The following is a 20,542-nucleotide window of genomic DNA, read 5'->3' as shown; positions in this document are numbered from 1 at the left end:
AGTGCGTGCTCATTTGTGGGAAAACAGTGCACCCTTTAAACTCATTAACTCTGTAATGATGCTTCGCGCTTCTGGATAGGCGCAGATTCAGAGCAATAGCCTTCCCCACCCCTCTTGCCCTGTGTTGAGTAAGTACAGTGCAGGTCAATTAGAATTACTTCTGAGTAGACATGTTTAGCCCCACAGCTGCAAATGAGTGAGGCAAGGGGACAAAACAAAAGCAAAGGGGCATCCCATAGCAGTTGTGTGAGACCAGTTGTGTGAGACCCTAGGCACACCCATCATACTGAGCTGAATTTGTTTCAGGGAATCAGGGCACACTCTGCATGAACTGCACTGAAGTCGCAACAAGAAGAAAATCTGGGGCAAAATGCTATTATGAAAATGCGGATTTTCAGGCAGGAAACCACGCTGTTGCTGCAAAGTGGTGGGTGCATCATGCGTTCTTAACAAGGCTGAGATGCAGCAGCCCCAGAGTAAATCACTCCTGTAGATGGGCCCTTAGCCTTGTTCTCAGGGTCACCTGGAGAAGCAGCAAAATCTTAAGGTGAGGGGGCAGAATCAAGGGGACAAACATTTTCTGCTTGGCTTGAAAGTTTGCCATTTGCTCTGCCATCTCTACCTCTCCATGGCCATCAGGCTCCACCCAGAGGTACCAGGCCCAGGTGAGCTCTTCTTCTGACCAGCCAGCTGCAGTTCACTGCCCCAGATCAGGCCCTATGAAGCTCCGCTTTTGTCCCATTAGGTTCCCAGGTTCCGGTCCCAGCATTTCAGCCCTATTTACCTCTATCTTTTCTCCACCTTTCCCCTGGAGGTACAAAATCCAAAAGCAGCAGCTCCTTCCAGTTAGAGATGTCCCAAGAGGGATTTAGCGCCTTGCTGAGCCAGGTAAGTCACTTCAGTCCCCAGGCTCCCTCTTTTGTGGGTTGATGTATCTCAGTTCTGTAAAGCCAAGCTAGATTTGGAGAGGTGGGGGCCAATCTGATGAAGTTAATTAAGTTTTGGGTTAAATGGGACAAGACTCCAGATTCAAATGCACACTTGATATGGAGATAGTCAGTGGCCTCCGGAAATCACTGGGAGACTGGGCTGTTGCTATGCAGCTGGGCCATGTGCGGCTCCAGTGTGTGTGAAGGGCTAGCTAAAAGGGATGTTTGTAGAGTTAAGTCCCCCTGGAGGCCTGGCCTGGAGGCTTTCATACAGAGGAGAGCTTGGCACAAGATTTGGTCAGTTCAATTCAGTATTGGAATGGCTTCTGAAGGCCTGATTTGTCCAGACACGGTCAGGGCAAATGGAGTTATAGAGCAGGCTCCTTGGAGAATAAGTATTTTCTAAAATATCCTAGTGTCACAGGAAGGGGAGCGGGCTACAACTCTACTTTGGGGGATTATTTTCCCTCTTGGTTAACATAATCTCTCCTTTGCTGGTTTGGTTCTATGACATCTTCCACCCCTTGTGATGGTTTAGGGTAGTTCCATCTTGGGGGCAGTAGGAGCCTATGACTGGTCTGGAGGGATTTTCCAGTATGTAGACCTCGGTGGTTCAGACTTCATCAATGTATCCAGCTCAACAAAGGATATGAACGATGCTTATCTTGGTAAGAATCAAAATCAAATTCTTGTTCTCTCGTGTGCTCTTGGGCCCTTTTTGTAGGAACTGTTTGTCCAATTGGTGGGGATTTTGGAGCAGCCTTTAACACAATATGCCTCATTTGAAGGAGGGAGTACTGGAGACTTCTGATGTGGGGTGTCTGATTATTTACAAATATATAGGTTGAACGGGTGTTAACAGGAACGTAGGAGCAAGCCCACAGGTTGTGCTGTCTTCCTGGTAACATGGGTCTTGTCCAGGACTGACCCTGCCATGCAGCAGAACAAAGCAACCTGCTTCAGGGGGCACCATGAGGAGGGAATACAGGAAGGCAGCAACTGGTGCCTGAATAGTGCAGCAAAACTTTTTAAAGTGTTGGCTGCAGCCGTGGGGAGGGTATGGGGTATTTTGGCTCTGCTTCATGCAGCAAAATGTTTTAGGCTGGCACTGGTGTTTTGTTCCAACAACCAAACTGCTTTCTTACATACCCTCTGCCAGACCAAACTGACTTTAATCTCTAACATGACAGGTTGTTTGTGAAATGTACTGGAAAACCAACTGGTGAATTGTGTACATTGTTCCCAATCAAAACCACTCTGTACCAAAGCTTAAAGGGGCCATTTCTCCACTTTGCTTAGCAGCATGAATCCCAATCCCTCCATAATTCCATGTGCAAAAAAGAACAGTCTTGGGGCATTTTGTACTGCCTTAGAACTTCGCTTATGACACGTGGTAGCTCATGTTGTACAAGTAGGTTTTCTGTTGCCCCAGGCACATCCCAAAAGCAGCTGCAACTCACTGCTGGTTGAAGATCCCATTTTTAAAACTTTAAACAGAAGTAGCTAGGCATTATCCTCTCACCTGTCTGCCTTTGTGTCCTCCCTGCCAGGTTACTCAGTGCAGGCTGTTCGAAAGGGCAACTCGATAAGATACGTGGTGGGGGCCCCTCGTTACCAGCATGCCGGCAGGGTCGTTTTGTTCAGCTACGAAAATGGGGAGTGGAATCAGAAATCAGAGCTGTCTTCAAAGCCGGTAAAAAGACTTCAGGATAAGCTGCAGACTGTGGGCATCTCTACACCAGCCTAAAATCCTACATTTAAAATGGGGCTTTCTGCTTCCCTTTTAAATGCAGGATCACAATAACTCCCTTTTTCACTTGCTCCCCTTCCCCCTTCCCCTTCCCCGTATCTGAATCTTCCATTATCTTTCATTGATCTGGCTGCTCTTCTTGCTGCTTTAACTCTTTTGAGGAGGAAACTGAAGCTGGAACACAATTCTGCAATTTATTTAAAAACAGAACAAAGGGCATTTAGTGCAGGAGATGATTGCTGCATCATGTGAAGAGCCTGCAAACTTCTGTGAAGGATCAATCTCAATCGCAGGATAAAAGCTGTGTGTGAAGGAGCCCACAATTACTGCTGGGGTCCACAGCACCATGCTTGGAGGCACTGATGTGCCCATGGCTACTTCACTTGGCACCCACCAAAGTGAACGAACCCTCCCAATTTTTTTAACTTAAAAAATTGGTTTTCTTCCTGGGAGCCGGGATTGCTTCAAAGAGAAGTGAGGGTCTCCAGCTGTTGCTATTTTTATTTCCCATGAATACCTCTGAGCCTCACATGGACCCAGAGACATTCTGAAGGAGTAAAGATGGTGAGTGCTGGAAGATGGTGCTTTGCTTTGAAGCACCCTTAGTCACCTGAAAGAGAAAAAGAAAGAAAAAGGGACCCATTGCTGCTGCAGGGTAAGCTGGGGGTGGGGGGTGGGGCAGCAGGGGGCTGAGGGAAGCCGGGGTGGGGGGATTAGGAAGGCACTAGGGAGTTAGGTGGGTGCTTTGGATTTGTGTCTATGTATTATATGTGTGTTCTCTGTGGAGTGGGTGGTTTTTGTGCGTGTGCTCAACCTACTTGTTTTTTTGCCTCACCACTTCGTATTTCTGTGAAATAGGCATTTTGTTGGAGCAGAAATCTAGATTCAGGGTGGTTTTGTGTTCTGGGACTCAGACCCTTCATACAGAGTTTCGTGGGCTAGTTTCTTGTCTCCTAGCCTCACCATTTTGCCTTCTGTGAAATGGGTGTTTTGTGACTGGCCGTGTTCACACTAGCAGCCATTTTATGTTGGTGCCTGCAACACTTTGTCAATATTCAAAATATGCCCACTGGCCCAAAAAGATTGGGCGGCCCTGTATTAGCTTATATGTAGGTATGTTTTCTTAGCTTTTGCCAAGTAGAATTGGCTGCATAGTCAACAAACCAGAAAAAAATTCTTCTCCCATTGAAACTGCATCATTCAGTTCTATCAAAATATTTTATATTCCATTTTAAAGGTTTATAGGCACCACAACAAAATTATTTTTTTAACTCTTTGCAGAGTTTGTAAAAGAAACTGAACATCTGTTCAGACACAACTCGCTACATTTTAAAACCAGTTTAGTGTCATGGCTCCCAAACAGGGAATTCTGGGCACTAGTCCTGTGAAACCTCTAGCATGCTCTTAAAATTTCAGTTCCCAACGTACTTTGAGAGGAAGCCATAACAGCTAAACCCGTCTCAAACTAGTTTAAATATGTAAATCAGCAGTGGCACCACATTTGCCTGTAGTGTAGATTTTCAGCTTAATATGGACCTTCTTCTGTTTCAGTCCCAAGTGATGCATAGATAGTTGGGGGACCCCAGTGGATGGGGACAGGGAAGGGAGGAGAGGAGGTAGGGAAATTGGCCTAGGAGAGGGAGATCAAGCAAGGGAGATTTTTTAACAATGAAAACTTCAAGTCCCCCCAGATTGGCTCGTACTTCGGGGCTGCGCTTTGCTCCGTGGACCTTGACAGAGACTCTGACACAGACCTGGTGCTCATTGGTGCGCCCATGTACTATGACAGCGTGGCAGGAGGGAGGGTCCACATCTGCCACAGGCAGGTAGGTGAAGGAGAATGCTGAACTGGTCTGGGTGGCACAACGCAGCACCAAGGGCGGCTACATGGGGCAGAATCCAATGTAAGGGGGATGGGAGGTGCTTTTTTCATCAAGGGCTCCAAAGCATCTTGCTGAACAGAAGCAGCAGCCCATCTTGTTAACCACCCTGCATATGCCAGTTGCATGCCGACTGATTGGCATAATTACCCTCACCAGGTTCAACTTCTTGGGTCATCCATACCTGGTGAGGGAGACTTGTTGGGGTGGTTAACCAGCCACCCAGAGCTATTGTTGTGTGGGTGGTTTGTCAGTCACCCCAGTAAACCACCCTAGCCGGGTTTGGACGACACAAGAACCACAGCGGCGGGGGCTTGGATTGGCAACCTGGCGCCCATGGATGCCGCAACCCACCATGGCTAACAAGCCACCGTGGACTGCGGTGATCACGGGAACCAAGTTAGCGAAGGGCGGCAGCGTGAAAGTCAGAAGACGCCAGTTATATTAAACACACCAGCCCACTGCTGAAGTAGCTTGTTTCCTCTGGCTGTGTTTCCACCAGCAATTTACTCCAGCCTGGCTGTGCGGTGCGGTCTCTGGGTTTCCATGATGTCATGGCCATTCAGCACCAGCCCTGCATTTTATCGCGGAAAAACCGCTTCTTCTGAGACTGGTTTTAGCCTGCCTTTCCTGCTTGCTTTGGCTCCATTACTGAGCTGTTTCCACAACCACACTGGGTTTGGTATCATAGTCCTGCCCCTGGGGTGTGTTGCCCGGCCCTTGTGGGTGTGTCGCTCACCTGCCCCTGTCCTCACCGGAAGCTGCTGCATGTGAAGGAGAGGGGGAGATGATACTGGAGGGAGCAGCCAGGCAGAGATGAAGAGATGCACACATAAGCACCCCTGACATGCAAGTGCAGTGTCCGCCCACCCTGGGTATCCCTATGAAGATCCCAGTCCAGGTGGTGGCAGGGAAATCTGGAGAGCCGCAAAGAGGCATTAAGGCGGCTTCACTGGAGACAAGAGACAGAGAGTCATTGAGACATCCACTGGGTCTGTCCGTCATTTCCTCCATGTGTATTTCCCCTTTAGCCCTTTGTCCCACTTGTGTGGGCACGTGCTGGGGGTGTTACTTCTGAGTAAACTCATTGGCTGTACGGCTTTCCTTTCCTGGGAGTAAGTGCCACTGAAATCTGTGTGGCTTGCTTCTGAGTGGGAGTACATCCCCTTCAATACATTTACTTGGGGTCTCCCTTCTCAGCCATGCAGGAGAAAGGCTTGACAGTTAGGATTTTGATGGATATTAAAAGTGCCTTCGATTGGAAAGCCGGCCAGCCACTATTTCATCTTCTAGCCCACCTTGCAGGGTCGTTGAGAAGCCAGAATAAGGGGGACAACAACAACGCTGCAGGGTGGAGAGAAAGCCAGCCACTATTTCATCTTCTAGCCCACCTTGCAGGGTCGTTGGGAAGCCAGAATAAGGGGGACAACAACAACGCTGCAGGGTGGAGAGAAAGCCAGCCACTATTTCATCTTCTAGCCCACCTTGCAGGGTCGTTGGGAAGCCAGAATAAGGGGGACAACAACAACGCTGCAGGGTGGAGAGAAAGCCAGCCACTATTTCATCTTCTAGCCCACCTTGCAGGGTCGTTGGGAAGCCAGAATAAGGGGGACAACAACAACGCTGCAGGGTGGAGAGAAAGCCAGCCACTATCTCTTCTCCTAGCCCACCTTGCAGGGTTATTGGGAAGCTGGAATAAGGGGGAAGAGCAACAACAGCGGGGTGGGGGGAGGCAGCCACTAACTGGAGCGGAGCACAAGGGGGCGAGGGAGGGGGAATCGGCAAGAGGAGGAGGCGGGAAGACTGGTGAGGTAATCAGACCCAACCCAGATGCCACCCAGACGCCACCCAGCCATCAAGAAAATAATTTGATTAGAGCTCAGTGGAAACAGCACTGAGCCCCAGGCTACAGCGATGATAAGCTGGGTCTTTGAGGACTGTGGAAACAGGAAAAGGAGAAGTTGCGATTGGGGAAACATCGCAACAAAGTGGCAGACAAAGTGAAGCCGATAGTGTGGAAACACCCCCGCTGAGTCTGACCCTCTTCCGGCACCAGGGGGCGCCACAGAACAAACAGTGCCTGGGATTCAGGAGGAAACACTTTCGCCCAAGTTCTTATTTCAGCCACTCAAGTGTTCCCTTTCCTCATTTGGCAGGGGGACTCGTTTCTCTGCACCAAGGAGTTGCAGGGAGAGGCCAAATACCCCTTGGGCCACTTTGGAGCCAGCATAGCGGAAATAGGCGAAATAACCGGAGACCGATGGATGGATGTGGCAGTTGGGGCTCCGATGGAGGATGAGAATCGAGGAACCGTGTACATATTCCGGGGAAACAGCAGATCCATCAGCCAAGTATACAGCCAGGTGAGCCTGCAGCTTGCCTGCCCCCTTCACCCTGCAGCCAGGGGCACAGGCAGCTGTCGCATCTCTATGCAGCCTTGTTCTCACTGGTGGCGCAACCTCCCCTCCTTACTCCCTGTCTCCTGTCCACAGCGCATCCAAGGCTCTCTGCTTCCCAATAGGCTTCATTACTTTGGCCAGGCTATTGGTGCTGGGTTGGACCTTACAAGAGACGGACTCCCAGATGTAGCCGTGGGGGCTGAGGGGCAAGTGCTGCTACTGAGGTGAGGAGCCTGGGGTCTGGCGTTGGCCACTTTTAAAAAAACCTCTGTCCTTGTGCACACTCCTTCCCTGGAGTGCTACAGCAGGGAGTCCTCCATCTCTAACGGAGATGTAAAAATAGATTTATAAAGTAAAGTAACACTTTTAAATGGATCCATAAAACCGCCTGGCCATGGGGAGGAGAAGCAGTTGTGTCAGTCACAAGCAGGAATGGTAAGCATTCTCAGGACTGGCCCAAAAAGTTTGGGTACCTGAGGTGGAAAATAAACATGGAATTCCTCTACTGCCCCCCATCACACACGGATTAGCACAATTCATTTCATCGGGAACCTCTTCAGTGCACGCTCCCATTAATGTCAAACAGGCTTGCAGAAGGGATTTTCCCAGTGGGTCAGGTCTCTGCTGCCCTACAGCTGCTGCCTAAGGGAGCTGCCCCGTGTTGCCTAGTGGGCTACATGACTCTTTGAGGTACCTGTGACCTTTGCACAGCTTTGTCTCACTCAGCAGGCAAGGGAAGAAATTGCATTTCCCCTGTAATTTAAGGGGAGGGAAAATGCAATATTCCAGCAACAGAAATGTTTCCTTGCATGTATGTATGTGTGTGTCCCATACAGCCCAACAAATGTGTGAGCTGCACATGTGACAACTGTTTGAAAGATCTTTCCTTAAACACCTTGTAAAATATAACTCATGATTATATGGTCCAGATGGCACTTTCTCACATTCCTAGGTGGGTCCAAGCTCTCAAGAGTGGCTACAAAATGGCTCAGTGTCTCCCTCCTGCCCACCCCAATTCAGTCCCTGCTCTGTCTGCCACAGGTCTCGCCCTGTGCTCCAAATGGAGCGCAAAATTACCTTCACCCCATCTGTGATCCCCATCTCTGCCTTTGAGTGTCAGGACCAGGAGGTGCTGAACAGGGAGGTCAGCAAGGCTACTGTTTGCTTCACCATGAAGTCGGACCCTCGGTTTACACCAGGTAGGCCCGCCGATCTTGGAGGGGATATGTCTGGCTTAAGTGCTGGCAGCCAATGCACACAGGATGCCAAGGGCAGCCCCCTTCCCCCACCAGAAGCATCGTGACAATAGATGAGCTGGCATGACCCACAGTGTAATTACACATGCGTGCCACATTCCTGTGGCTTTTCACACTTTGTTCCTAGGGTCCTTTGCATGGTTCAGGCACTTATCAGGGATTCCTTGATTATGAGTTCAGCAATGGTGAACAGCTTCCCATCAAGATAGTTTGCTTACCACTACTAATCTTCCCAAGCAACGTACACCGGAAGGGAGTACTGGGCACATTCTAGAGTGGATGTTTGGTTTCTGTGAGGCAATGGCAAGGCCCGAAAGGTCGGTACAGCACCTCTCATATACTGAGTATTTCACCCTACTAGAACGTGCAGTGGTCCTCCATAGATAAACTGATATGGAACCATTTCTCTGGAGTAAGAATGTTTGAAAACCACTGCCATATTTTGATGTGAGCCCCTCGTTAAGTCCAGCACCCCTTGGGAGCCCAGGAGAAAGGTCATAAGGAAGAAGGTGGTCCCCAGATCAGGCCTAGGCAATGTTGTGGGCTTCCTAGATGTAGTGTCCTGTTAACAATGCAAACATATTATCCTGCTAAAGCTGTGAGCATCAGAAATTCACCAGGATTTTCTGCTTAAAGGACCTTTGTGGAGAAGCTGCACAAGACATCACAACTCCACTCAGAATCCCAATATCTCTGTGTTTTGTTGTCAATTCCTCTCCCTCAGGGAACAGCATTTTGAGCACCATTCGGTACACCTTGGCTTTGGATCCTGGTCGAATGAAGAGTCGAGCTGCTTTTGTTGGTGGTTCGGGCTCCTCCACCATCACCGAAGAGATAAAAGTGGACTTGAGGATGAAGTGCAAGGACTATCGTATACAGTTGCCAGTGAGTTCAGAGCTGCAGCGTGGGTATAAAAGCAGAGTCAATACAGGCATCTTCTTATGTGAGATAGATGTTGTCATGAAATCAAGCAGTTCCTCTCTCATTGTTATTTTCTGCTTCCCCATGACAAAAGGCTTGTGTAGAAGACAGCCTCATGCCCATAAATCTCCGGTTGAATTATACCCTGATAGGAGATCCCATTCCTGGTGCTGAGAACATGCAAGCTATCCTAAGTGAAGATGAGTCCCGTCACTCTACAGCATTGGTAAGTCTGTGCACTGTGTGTTTCCTGGGTTTCATAGAATCATAGAATAGTAGGGTTGGAAGGGGCCTATAAGACCATCAAGTCCAACTCCCTGCTCAATGCAGGAATCCAAGTGGATCCATTAGTCTCCAGGGGTGGACCACCCTTGCAGAGGGGAAAAGCTGCCGCAACTCTAAACCTCAGCAGGCAATGACAGTGACCATGACAATTGCCATGGTAAGCTGGAATACACATATGCAATGCCTGTAGTAGTTGGGTAGAGAGAACAACACGCAGTGATCAGGGAGTGACTCCTCAATGCCCAAGCTAGCTCTCGACACCGAACTCATACATGCAGAATTAGTTAACTTGATTGTAATAACTTATCTCCATTACAGAGCTCAACTTTTCTTGGCACAACATTTGGACTTAAGAAAACAGGAACACATTATATAATACCAGGCACTAGGTATACTTTAATACAGGAATACCAAATGAAGACTAATACAGGAATACCAAATGAACTCTACAGTTCTGTATCCTACCATTTTGACACGCATCATAAGCCATACTAACATAACATACTAAACTAACATAGCTCCTGATTTTAATTTTGAAAGGAAAACACCTGTTGGAAATCACCCCCAAAATGGCTGCAGACATCCTCTTTGTAATGCCTGAATGATCCTAGGAAAGTAAGAGAGATGTAAATTAAGGTGATTTGGGGGATTTTGCAAGATACACATCTAACACTTTTGCCTAATTTCCATTAAATAATGCCATTTTCTGAGCACCTTCCTTACAGACGTTCTCAAAAACGTTAAGCAAGAAAACATAATTTTTCAAGGAGCCATAAGCCAATGACCAATATCCCTCCTTTTTATGCAGAATATATATGGAGAATTTAAGTCAACTATGTACTTCTGGACACACTGATAAATGCCCACATCCAGCCAAAGTTGAAGAGCTATTCCAGCACTTGCATGTACTTTTGCCAGCTGAGCAAAGCCTTAGCTAAAAACGTTTAAGCTTTAGGTGTATTTCTTCAAGTGAACCATACCATTATTGAAAACAAATTGGCATGCATCATGGGAGATTTCAGTGCTTGCGATAGTGTGGACATCAGCATTCTGGCCAACTCCACGAGTAATTCTCCCACCCAGAGAACAAGTACCAAGCATGTTAAGCCAGAGCTCAAAACACACACTTGAAGCACACCAAAATAGAAGTAGCTTGCCTGAAATGGGAAACACGGTATGATGGCCTCCATTAAATCAGGTGGGCATACCAAGTTACTGCAAATGCACTTTACTTACTGCAGATGCACTTTACATTGCAGACTTTACACAGATGTAGACCTACAACACAGTCCTCTCATGACGTTGTTGTGTTCTGTCACATGCATAATGTCCCCAATTTTCAGGCGCTTACCACTTACTGTTTTTTTTCTGGAAACAAAACGCATCTGGGGCATAAAATATCCTCAGAATCCATTGATTTTGCAATCCATTGTGGTGTCTTTACGTCTCCCAGACCAAGCAACTTCCTGGGATATAAAATTGTCCCCAGGCTTTTTCCAAAGAAAACTGGTCTAGGGAAGCAGGCTTAAATACTCTGGGTGTCAGTAGGCTGGCACAAGCCATGGGATTTCATTGGAGAAAATTTACCTCACCAGAGACAGATTTGCATTTGGGTGTTTTTGTAACCCCATAGGTCCAAAGTCATTAGGTTTTCATAATTATAAAGTTTTCTTGACTATTTGACATTTTTCTAATATTTTGAGCTTAAACATACTTCTTTTGACACCAAAGACATATTTATGATCATGGAGCACTTTACCGCCCCGATATACATTGGAAAATGGCTCGGGGTAATAAAATGTCCCCAAAATACATTTGTGTGTATTTTTTATGAATGTTGGATGATTAATTTGGTCATCTGTAAAACATGGCTTCGGCCAGTAACCCTGCATGGTACAAGTTACAATGACAGCAAAGCATGTAACAATTAAGGAATTATAGGCACATAAAGCAAGTGCCATTTTAAAACAAATTAGTCAGTGATTATCTATTTCCAGATAAACTATTTGAGTTCACTATCTGCTATTAGCAATATGTTTTTTCCAGCCCTGCCAACTCTGCTGTAATAAAACACCCTTTCAACCTCTAATGCCAAAGACAATGCAATTTAAAATTTCTCTCTGTCTCACACACACACACACACACACACACACAGACGTGTGCTACAAGTCCATAGTGAATATTTACTTTTGCAACTTATAAATGCACTGAGAGGGGTGAGGTATTTTTGATTATCCAAATAACTGCTGTCAAGGCAAGGAATATGAGATTCAAGGTAACACTGAATCAAAGCATAACAGTCTTACATTATGTAATTCATGAAGCAAAATCTTACCAAGTAGTATCATAAAACAAAAAATTAAAAATACACCCACCACGAACAACTTTGACCAGGTTTGCACATAGCACTAACCCATGGTTTATTTAACCTATGGGTTGTTGAATTCTGGGTTGCCATCATGTGCGAATCCAGTCACACTAACAAACCAGGGTTTGTAACCATGAACAACCCAGAAAGAGAACCCATAGTTTGTTATTGAGTTGTGAACCTTGGATTGTTTAAATCATGGGTTGCAATGTCTCCTGTTCTATACGACTATAAACCTGCAGACAAGATCTGAGAAAAATATATTTGGTTATTAAATTCTGTCACAGTATTACCAAGTGTTTAAGCAATATAAAAATTGAAATGGGCAATCATGTCAGAATCCTCAAGGAAAAGCAGTGGGTTTTTTCCCAAAAGGTAGGTACCAAGGACCTTTTAAGTCAACAAAGAAATAGTCAGCATTTGGCAGGCTGCACCAAACACTCCAGTCATGTCTGCAGTGAATTAAAATTATGCACCACTGGTGCTGTGAAATGCCATTGTTATTCCTCTATCATGTTACAGTTCATCCAGCAACAATCACTGGCACACAGCTTAAGCGTGGGTGGGCTGCAACTCCTTATTTATTGTGTGTGTGAGTGAGTGTGAGAGACAGAGGGGCAAACAATGGAAGAGAATGAGAGAACTGAAGAAACTCATTTTCAGGCGCAGGGGAATCCCAAGCACCTGGCCACCTCAGTTCTTACAAATCTGATGCTGGTGTTTTAAGGATTTCATATATTTAGCCAAAGGTCTACAAGGCTGGCTGCTAAACATGATAGGATTTTCATAATAGGCTAGGTAAGTATTTACATAGCCTATCACGAAAGGAGCAGGGACGCAAATGGTGTAATGGGCGCCATTTGTGTCCCTGCTCTTTGCCGTGATAGGCTACGTAAATACTTACGTAGCCTATCACAGCCTAAGGTAGGGACACAAATGGCGGCCAGCGTAGCGGCCGCCATTTGAGTCTGCAGCGCGGCAGTAGCAGAGTGGAGCCAGCTGGGAGCTTTGCTGCAGAGTGGAGCCAGCCGGGGAGGATTCCAGGGGGGAGGGATGGATCACCTCCCCCCCCCCAGTGGATGCCCTGACCGGAACCAGGTAAGGCATTCGTACATCCCTGCAGCGCACACCACTGGAAGGTACTGAAGCTCACCCCACACAACCTGCTCAGGCTCTCCCTTCAGCGTTGCTGACAAACATTCAATCCCATCTTTGCTGCCTTTGGAGCTAGAGATTTTTTGGAAGCATGAATAAAGCCAGGACGCTAAGGGTGCTGAATTCTGCACCCGAAATGAATTTCTGCATTTGTGCAGTACAAGCATAAAGCACAAACAGCCCTGTGCATAAAGCACTGTCAGTGTTCAAGGCCACCCCTAAGCCAGGGATGGGCAACCTGTGTCTCTCCAGAAGTTTTGGTCTACACCAATGCCAATGATGAGGGAAGATGGGAGTTGTAGTCCAAAACATCTGGAGGGCCACCAGTTGCCCACCCCTGCCCTAAGCAAAGGAGGCATTGTGAAGGCTCAAGCTTGCTTGGAAGTCGTTCCTTATTACCTGGAAGCCCCACCCCGTAATCCCAGGCATGTGGAAATGGGCTTCAATTATTCAGCAGCGAGGGACATGCATTCCTCATACGCTCACAGGCATTCTTCATTACCACTTGACACATTCCAGAATGGAGACTTGACAGTGACAACAGGGCCTGGGGCTGAACCCTTCAGAGTCTTATCAACCAACATTCCCACACCACCTTTTCCAAGTCTGAAGTGCTTTGTAGTTCTTTGTTGTTGTTGTTCAGTCATTCAGTCGTGTCTGACTCTTCGTGACCCCATGGACCATAGCACGCCAGGCCTTCCTGTCCTGCGCTCTCTCCTGGAGTGTGCTCAAGTTCATATTCATTGCATCGGTGATGCTATCTAGCCATCTCATCCTCTGCCGTCCCCTTCTCCTTTTGCCTTCAGTCTTTCCCACCATCAGGGTCTTTTCCAGAGAGTTTTCTCTTCGCATTAGGTGGCCAAAATATTTCAGCTTCAGCTTCAGTATCTGTCCTTCCAATGAGCAGTCAGGGTTGATTTCCTTTAGGATGGACTGATTTGACCTCCTTGCAGTCCAGGGCACTCGTAAGAGTCTTCTCCAGCACCACAGTTCGAAAGCATCGATTCTTCAGCGCTCAGCCTTCCATATAGTCCAGCTCTCACAGCCATACATTACTACTGGGAAAACCATAGCTTTGATTAGACGGACCTTTGTCGGCAAGGTGATGTCTCTGCTTCTTACTAAGCTGTCTAGGTTGGCCATAGCTTTCCTCCCAAGGAGCAAGCGTCTTTTAATTTCATGGCTACAGTCACCGTCTGCAGTGATCTTGGAGCCCAAGAAAGTAAAATCTGTCACTGCTTCCATTTCTTCCCCTTCTATATGCCAGGACGTGATGGGGCCAGATGCCATGATCTTAGTTTTTTTAATGTTGAGTTTCAAAACAGCTTTTGCACTCTCCTCTTTCACCCTCAATAAGAGGCTCTTGAGATCCTCTTCGCTTTCTGCCATTAAGGTGGTATCATCTGCATATCGGAGGTTGTTGATAATTCTCCCAGCAATCTTAATTCCGACCTGTGATTCATCCAACCCGGCGTTTCTCATGATGTACTCTGCATAATAAGCAGGGTGACAATATGCAGCCTTGTTGTACTCCTTTCCCAATTTTGAACCACTTGGTTGTTCCATGCCTGGTTCTTACTGTTGCTTCTTGACCCTCGTACAAGTTTCTCAGGAGACAGGTAAGGTGGTCTGGTATTCCCATCTCTTTCAGAATTTGCCACAGTTTGTTGTGATCCACACAATCAAAGGCTTTAGCGTAGTCAATGAAGCAGAAATAGACGTTTTTCTGGAATTCTCTTGCTTTCTCCATGATGCAGCGAATGTTGGCGATTTGATCTCTAGTTCCTCTGCCTCTTCGAAACCCAGCTTGTACTTCCGGTAGTTCTCGGTTCGCATACTGCTGAAGCCTAGCTTGTAGGATTTTGAGCATCACCTTGCTGGCATGTGAAATGAGTGCAATTGTGCAGTAGTTTGAACACTCTTTGGCGTTGCCCTTCTTTGGGATTGGAATGTAAACTGACCTTTTCCAGTCTTGCGGCCATTGTTGAGTGTTCCAAATTTGTTGGCATATTGAATGCAGCACTTTAACAGCATCATCTTTTAGGATTTTAAATAGCTCAGCTGGATACTGCCATCTCCGCTAGCTTTGTTGTTACTAATGCTTCCTAAGGCCCACTTGACTTCACTCTTGAGGATGTCCGGCTCAAGTTCCGTGACCGCACTATCATGGCTATCAGGGACATTCAGATCTTTCCTGTATAGTTCCTTTGTGTATTCTTTCCACCTCTTCTTAATCTCATCTGCTTCTGTTAGGTCCCTGCCTTCTTTGTCCTTTATCATGCCCGTCTTTGCACAAAACGTTCCCTTGAGATCTCCAATTTTCTTAAAGAGATCTCTAGTCTTTCCCATTCTGTTGTTTTCCTCGATTTCTTTGCATTGCTCATTTAAGAAGGCCTTCTTGTCTCTTCTTGCTATTCTCTGGAACTCTGCATTCAGTTGGATATATCTTCCTCTTTCTCCCTTGCTTTTCGCTTCCCTTCTTTCGTGAGCTACTTGTAAAGCCTCATCAGACAGCCACTTGGCTTTCTTGCATTTCTTTTTCTTTGGGACGGATTTCGTTGCTGCCTCCTGAACAATGTTATGGACCTCCGTCCATAGTTCTTCAGGCACTCTGTCTATCAGGTCTAATCCCTTAAATCTATTCCTCGCCTCCACTGTATATTCATAAGGGATATGATTTAGGTCACTGCATTTAATTAGACAGCTACCCTATGAAAAGGTGATCAGCTGGACTTGCACAGTAGCATTCAATGCATTTCGTGACTGAATGTGGATACAATAATCGCTAGTGGTTTACTCATACCAGCCCACTGACCCCATTTCTGCATATGACAGTGGGCTAGACGGCAGTTCCCATGAAGAACAAAGACAGCACCCTAAAATGCCTCCCCACTGCTAAGAGCTTATCATAAGTGACAACTTCACCAAAGGGGCTAAAGTGGAAGGCTAAAACACAACACATTCCATAGCACCATGCTTTAAAGGGCAAATCAATGCAAAGTGGTATGCCTGGAGAAATATTGTATACTGTATTATTTCTGGTTCTCACTTTCCTTCCCACAAAAGCTGAATGCACATTATAACATTTTAAAAGTGAAAGGCATAATAACTCTCACAACCCTAAATATATCCCAGTAAAACCAACATTCCAGATAATCCGCCATTCCCAAATACCGTGTAAAGCCTATTCATCCAATGCCAACCCAGAACAAAGCCAGCGGTTTCAGAACATACCCTGCTGTAACCATTGCTTTCTTCCTGAGCTAGATTTGATTCTTTATGTTCCTTGTTTAAAAGCATCCAACTGGGCTTTGAGCGGAAGGTGTGGTCCCTACAGACTTCCTCTTACGGAAAGTACAGGAAAACAGTTCCTACACTCTGAATGAAGTGATGTGTGGACTCACCAGGGAGAAACACTATGTGCACCCCATCACTTCACTGCAAACTAGGCACTCTTCTCAGTGAAGCAAGCAGAGAGCACTGTCTAACTACAGAGTGCGCCGTCATCCGCATTTGTCATCCGCTACTAGCCGCGTGCTTCAGCTCCTGCAGTTTTACACTACAATGGAAGCCTACTTACAGGGCAGAGCATACAAAGCTTAAGAAATTTAGTAGCTACCCTTATCACTACATTTAATTCAAGAACTATCCAGAAATGCATATGACATGACTACCTAATGCACAACAGTTTCTTACACCTTCCCCTGGTGATCAGACACTTATTGACAACGATAGAGCATTAATGTAGACATGGCCAAGAATTATGCCTCCAAATCATGGCTAGTAAGCAAAACCGATAGATTTCTAGGCAGTGATGTGGGGTGAAGAATTCTCCAGTGCTTAATTTTTCCCATGGAAAATTTTAAATGTCCTAAGTTCATTAGTAACAATCAATGGATGCCAACTGCAAATACAATACAAGTCAAGCTTGGCAGTTTAAAGTTGCAGATGAGTGGCTGTCAGTGTACCATGCACAGTTCTCTGAATTGCTAAAATGTATTAGTGTCTCAACAGTTCTCAGCACCTTTAATTTTTTCCTAAATGTAAGACATACTATTGTCTTCTACATAATATAACATTTAACTCACGTTACGTGTGCTTTAATTCCCCCCCTTTCAAATATTTCATGTAGTAATTGTAGTGTATTGGGACAAAAATTAACGGGGTAGGTTTTTTAAGCTTTGTTGTTTACCAAGTGAAAGTAAAATAAACATGCTAAATTAGATCTCTCTCCGGGGCATCAGAACATTTTCTGATGCAAATTCACCTAATCCAAATTCACCTAATTTGCATAGGAAAGTTTCCCAATTCCAAATTTTCCAGAAATTCCACATCATTATTTCTAGTTGAGCTCTTAGGCCTGCATGCCACTGTCCCTTCCCCAAACTCAGAAAATCTAATTATTTATAAACATTTTATGCAATGTTTTCATATATATGCAACAAACTGGATATTCACTGAAAGCTGAGACATCATGTTATCATGTAGTAAAATGAATTTGAGGAAGCTTTCACACAAAGCTGCTTCCAAACAATCAGCAACACAATCATTATCTGTGACTGTACAGCCATTTAAGGATTCCTTAACACAGCCTACTAAAATGGTCATTCTGGTTGGGAGATAATGGAAATTGCACCCAATACCTCTGGAAGGCACCAGGTTGGGGAAGGCACCCTAAGAACTAAAATCTGATGTTGCAGTACTGTACAGGTTCAAGTTTTTCTCCAAGTATCCTAAAAACCAAAATCTTCAAATCCCAATTTGAAATACTAGAAATCTATGGCACCTTTCACATTGCTGGTGCCTGTCTGGCAGAATATCAGTATATGGAACTGTCAGAGAGCCGGGGCTTAATTTACAGGGAAATGGTCTCTGACAATTTCACTTTCTTAATACTTCTCATTTTTAACCCCGTCACTCAAAAATTGGCTTGCTTGAAGCTCTCCCTCAGCAATGTGAAGGACCCTCATATGGAAAGGCCATTGGATGCAGATTATGATTATAAAATACCAGCTATGCAATTGACTCAATTTGATGAATAGTTAACAAAAAGTCAACTATTACGTGTAATTGGCTGCCAGTATGGCGCAGTGGATACTGTTGTACCAAAAAGATCCGAGTTCAAAATTTCCACTCATCCTTGAAACTCATTGGGTGACTTTGACCCAATCACAATCTCTCAAGATTATCTACCTGACACAGTTGTTGTGAAAATAAAATAAGGAGGAAAGTCTGCATGCCAACCCAAGCTCCCTTGAGAAATGTGAAAAATGAATACGTACATTTTGGTATCAAAATCTACAGAGAAACTGAAGAAAATATTTGATTCATTAAAAGCTCTGATATAATTTCAGAATTCTCACCTGCCCCCTAAGGCTGACATTCTCTCTGCACCCGTCCCCTCATCTCTTTTCAGCTGCCGTTTGAAAAGAATTGTGGCAAAGATGGAGTCTGTAAAGATGAATTAAAAATCTCCTTCAATTTCTCAGGGTAAGCTGTTATTTTCTTCATCCTATCCCCTTAGCCCAGTGAAATTTGCCCAGGCTTGCTTACCCTCAGATTGGCAAAGTTCTGGTGAATTCTTGGTGCTCGTGGCTTCAGCATTTACAACACTGCAGGGCAGAATGCTTGTGGCATTACCAGGACACCACACTAGGATGTTCACAGCAGAGTCCAGACCTGGGGTCAGCAACGTAATGCCTGAAGGCATCAGTGTGCCCATGGGCAGCTCCAGTGGTGCTGCTGATGTACCCAGCCCTCCAATTTTTAAACAATTTTTTAAAAAAAGTTACTGATGGCTAGTATCCCTTCAAAGAGAAGTGAGTGCCTCCAGCTGCTGCCATCTGTATTTCCCATGAATCCCTCTGAGCACCTTGTGGGGCCAGAGACATACTTAAAAAGTAAAGGGGATGGATGGAAGCCAGTGCTTCACTTTAAAGCACTCTTGCCTACCTGAAAGAGAAAAAGAAAGAAAAAGAACCCCTGTCTCTGCTGCCTGGTAAGTTGGGTATGGGGTGGGCGGGGTGGGTGGGGGTTACAGCAGCCAGTGCAGGGGTTGGCTAGAAAGGGCAGTGTGGGGTTCTGGGAAGCCTAGGGGGCTTGGGCGGTGGGGGCCAACACGGACTGGGGGGAGCCAGCATGGGCACTGGGATGGCAGAAGAGAGCAAAGGGATGCCGTGTGTGTGTGTCTGTGTGTGTCTGTGTTTTGTTTACTTGTCAAATTACTTGTCTTTTAGCCTCACCAGTTCACATTTCTATGAAATTATTGTTTTGTTGGAGCAGAACATTGTGGATTCAGAGTGGTTTTGTGTTCTGGGGCACAGACCCCTCGAATTCAGTTTCTTTTGCTGGTGTCTTGTCTCTTACCATTTTGCTTCTGTGAAATAGGTGTTCTGTGACCGCCTCCCACCACCACCACCACCACATCACACACACCCCACCACACCAGCCAATTTGTGAACAGACATGCTATTCGTAGTATTACATGACAATATTTCAGCTGAGGCCACCAAGCTGAAAAGGTGCCAGCTCTTTGCTAATAGCCTTTGTTCAAGGCTTAGTTTGAGCCAAGGTATAGAACATCCTTGATTCCCGGGCTCATCCTGGAATACATGAAGCAGCAATAAAGAAAGTTGAACATGTGTAGACTGCTTTCTCCTCCTCACGGAGGGCCTCTGTATATCTGGGCTGGATCTCCATAGTCTCCAGGTCAGAGGGAATGGCTTCCAGGCAGAACTGAGCCCCAAGAATTATTTTTGGAGGTATATGAAAGGCCCTCTCCCCCTTTTCTTCAGCCTGCACACCCTGGTAGTGGGCCTGACCCCTGAGCTGAATGCCACGGTCTTCATCCGGAATGATGGAGAGGATTCCTACCGCACCACCCTGAGCTTCTTATACCCTTCAGCACTGTCCTACCGCAAGTTCACAGTACTGCAGGTATGAGAGGCACAGGGGAACTAGAGGTGTCAGGGAGCAAGGAGTGGGAGGTGCCCCAAGAGGGGGTCATTAATCAGTTGCACAATTTGGTTCCCCCACTGCTCAGTCCAGCAGGAAGTATGTGGTCATTAAATGTGCCTCCGTCCCTGCCCCAGAGGAAAACCCTGTGAGGATCACCATCTGTGACATCAATCACCCCATCTTCCGGAGCAGGGCTGAGGTAAAGTCCTTCTACTAACTTGGCTGGGGGTGGCTTGGCCATCATATTACACATCCTCAGTTTAAAGGGGTAGACAACTCCCCCCATCCAAACATGTTCCTATGATGCCGACAAGGTCTGTCCATTGCGTGCAGTCTGTCACCAAACCAAGAGGTTTTGGTTTGTTTACAGACTCAAGAAGGAGCCAGGGCCACCCAACACACGTTGCTGCCTGGAGCAGAGCATCAATGGCACCCACCCTGTGTGCCAGGGCCCGCACTCTTAAAAGTCGCGTTGCATCAGTCAGACATCAAATCCTGCCATCTTGTATCCCCTTCAGTTCCACCTCCTGATGTAGCCTGCCCTTCAAGGGATTCAGTGGTTGTTGTGCTGAGACAGTTCCTGTCTAACATTGACAAGGAATTCCAGGGCATTAACAGCCTCATGTCCTGGGTGACTGCAGA

The 20,542-nt window shown here is 46.2% G+C and overlaps 1 protein-coding gene across 3 annotated transcripts in view; it reads left to right on the top strand.

Moving 5' to 3' along the window:
- LOC146342232 (integrin alpha-M-like) overlaps positions 1-20,542 on the top strand; it is a 62,121-nt gene that overhangs the window by 34,238 nt on the left and 7,341 nt on the right. For 2 of the 3 annotated variants that reach the window (XR_014783928.1, XM_084805968.1), the window contains exons 10-21: positions 815-888; positions 1,468-1,597; positions 2,480-2,622; positions 4,362-4,505; positions 6,716-6,922; positions 7,052-7,182; positions 8,000-8,157; positions 8,939-9,099; positions 9,230-9,361; positions 18,360-18,433; positions 19,738-19,879; positions 19,986-20,099. Coding sequence is in view for 2 of the 3 variants with exons in the window: in XM_084805968.1 (XP_084662094.1) it covers positions 815-888; positions 1,468-1,597; positions 2,480-2,622; positions 4,362-4,505; positions 6,716-6,922; positions 7,052-7,182; positions 8,000-8,157; positions 8,939-9,099; positions 9,230-9,361; positions 18,360-18,433; positions 19,738-19,879; positions 19,986-20,099 (1,610 nt within the window). In the remaining variant the exon portion in view is untranslated. The remainder of the gene's footprint in view (positions 1-814; positions 889-1,467; positions 1,598-2,479; positions 2,623-4,361; positions 4,506-6,715; positions 6,923-7,051; positions 7,183-7,999; positions 8,158-8,938; positions 9,100-9,229; positions 9,362-18,359; positions 18,434-19,737; positions 19,880-19,985; positions 20,100-20,542) is intronic. The other variant, XM_084805967.1, reaches the window with a different exon arrangement.

This window comes from Heloderma suspectum, chromosome 6 (assembly GCF_057233095.1).
Source record: "Heloderma suspectum isolate Gila_16-S chromosome 6, 16-S_ref, whole genome shotgun sequence".
Lineage (NCBI taxonomy): Eukaryota > Metazoa > Chordata > Lepidosauria > Squamata > Helodermatidae > Heloderma > Heloderma suspectum.
This window is presented reverse-complemented; position numbering and strand designations above follow the sequence as displayed.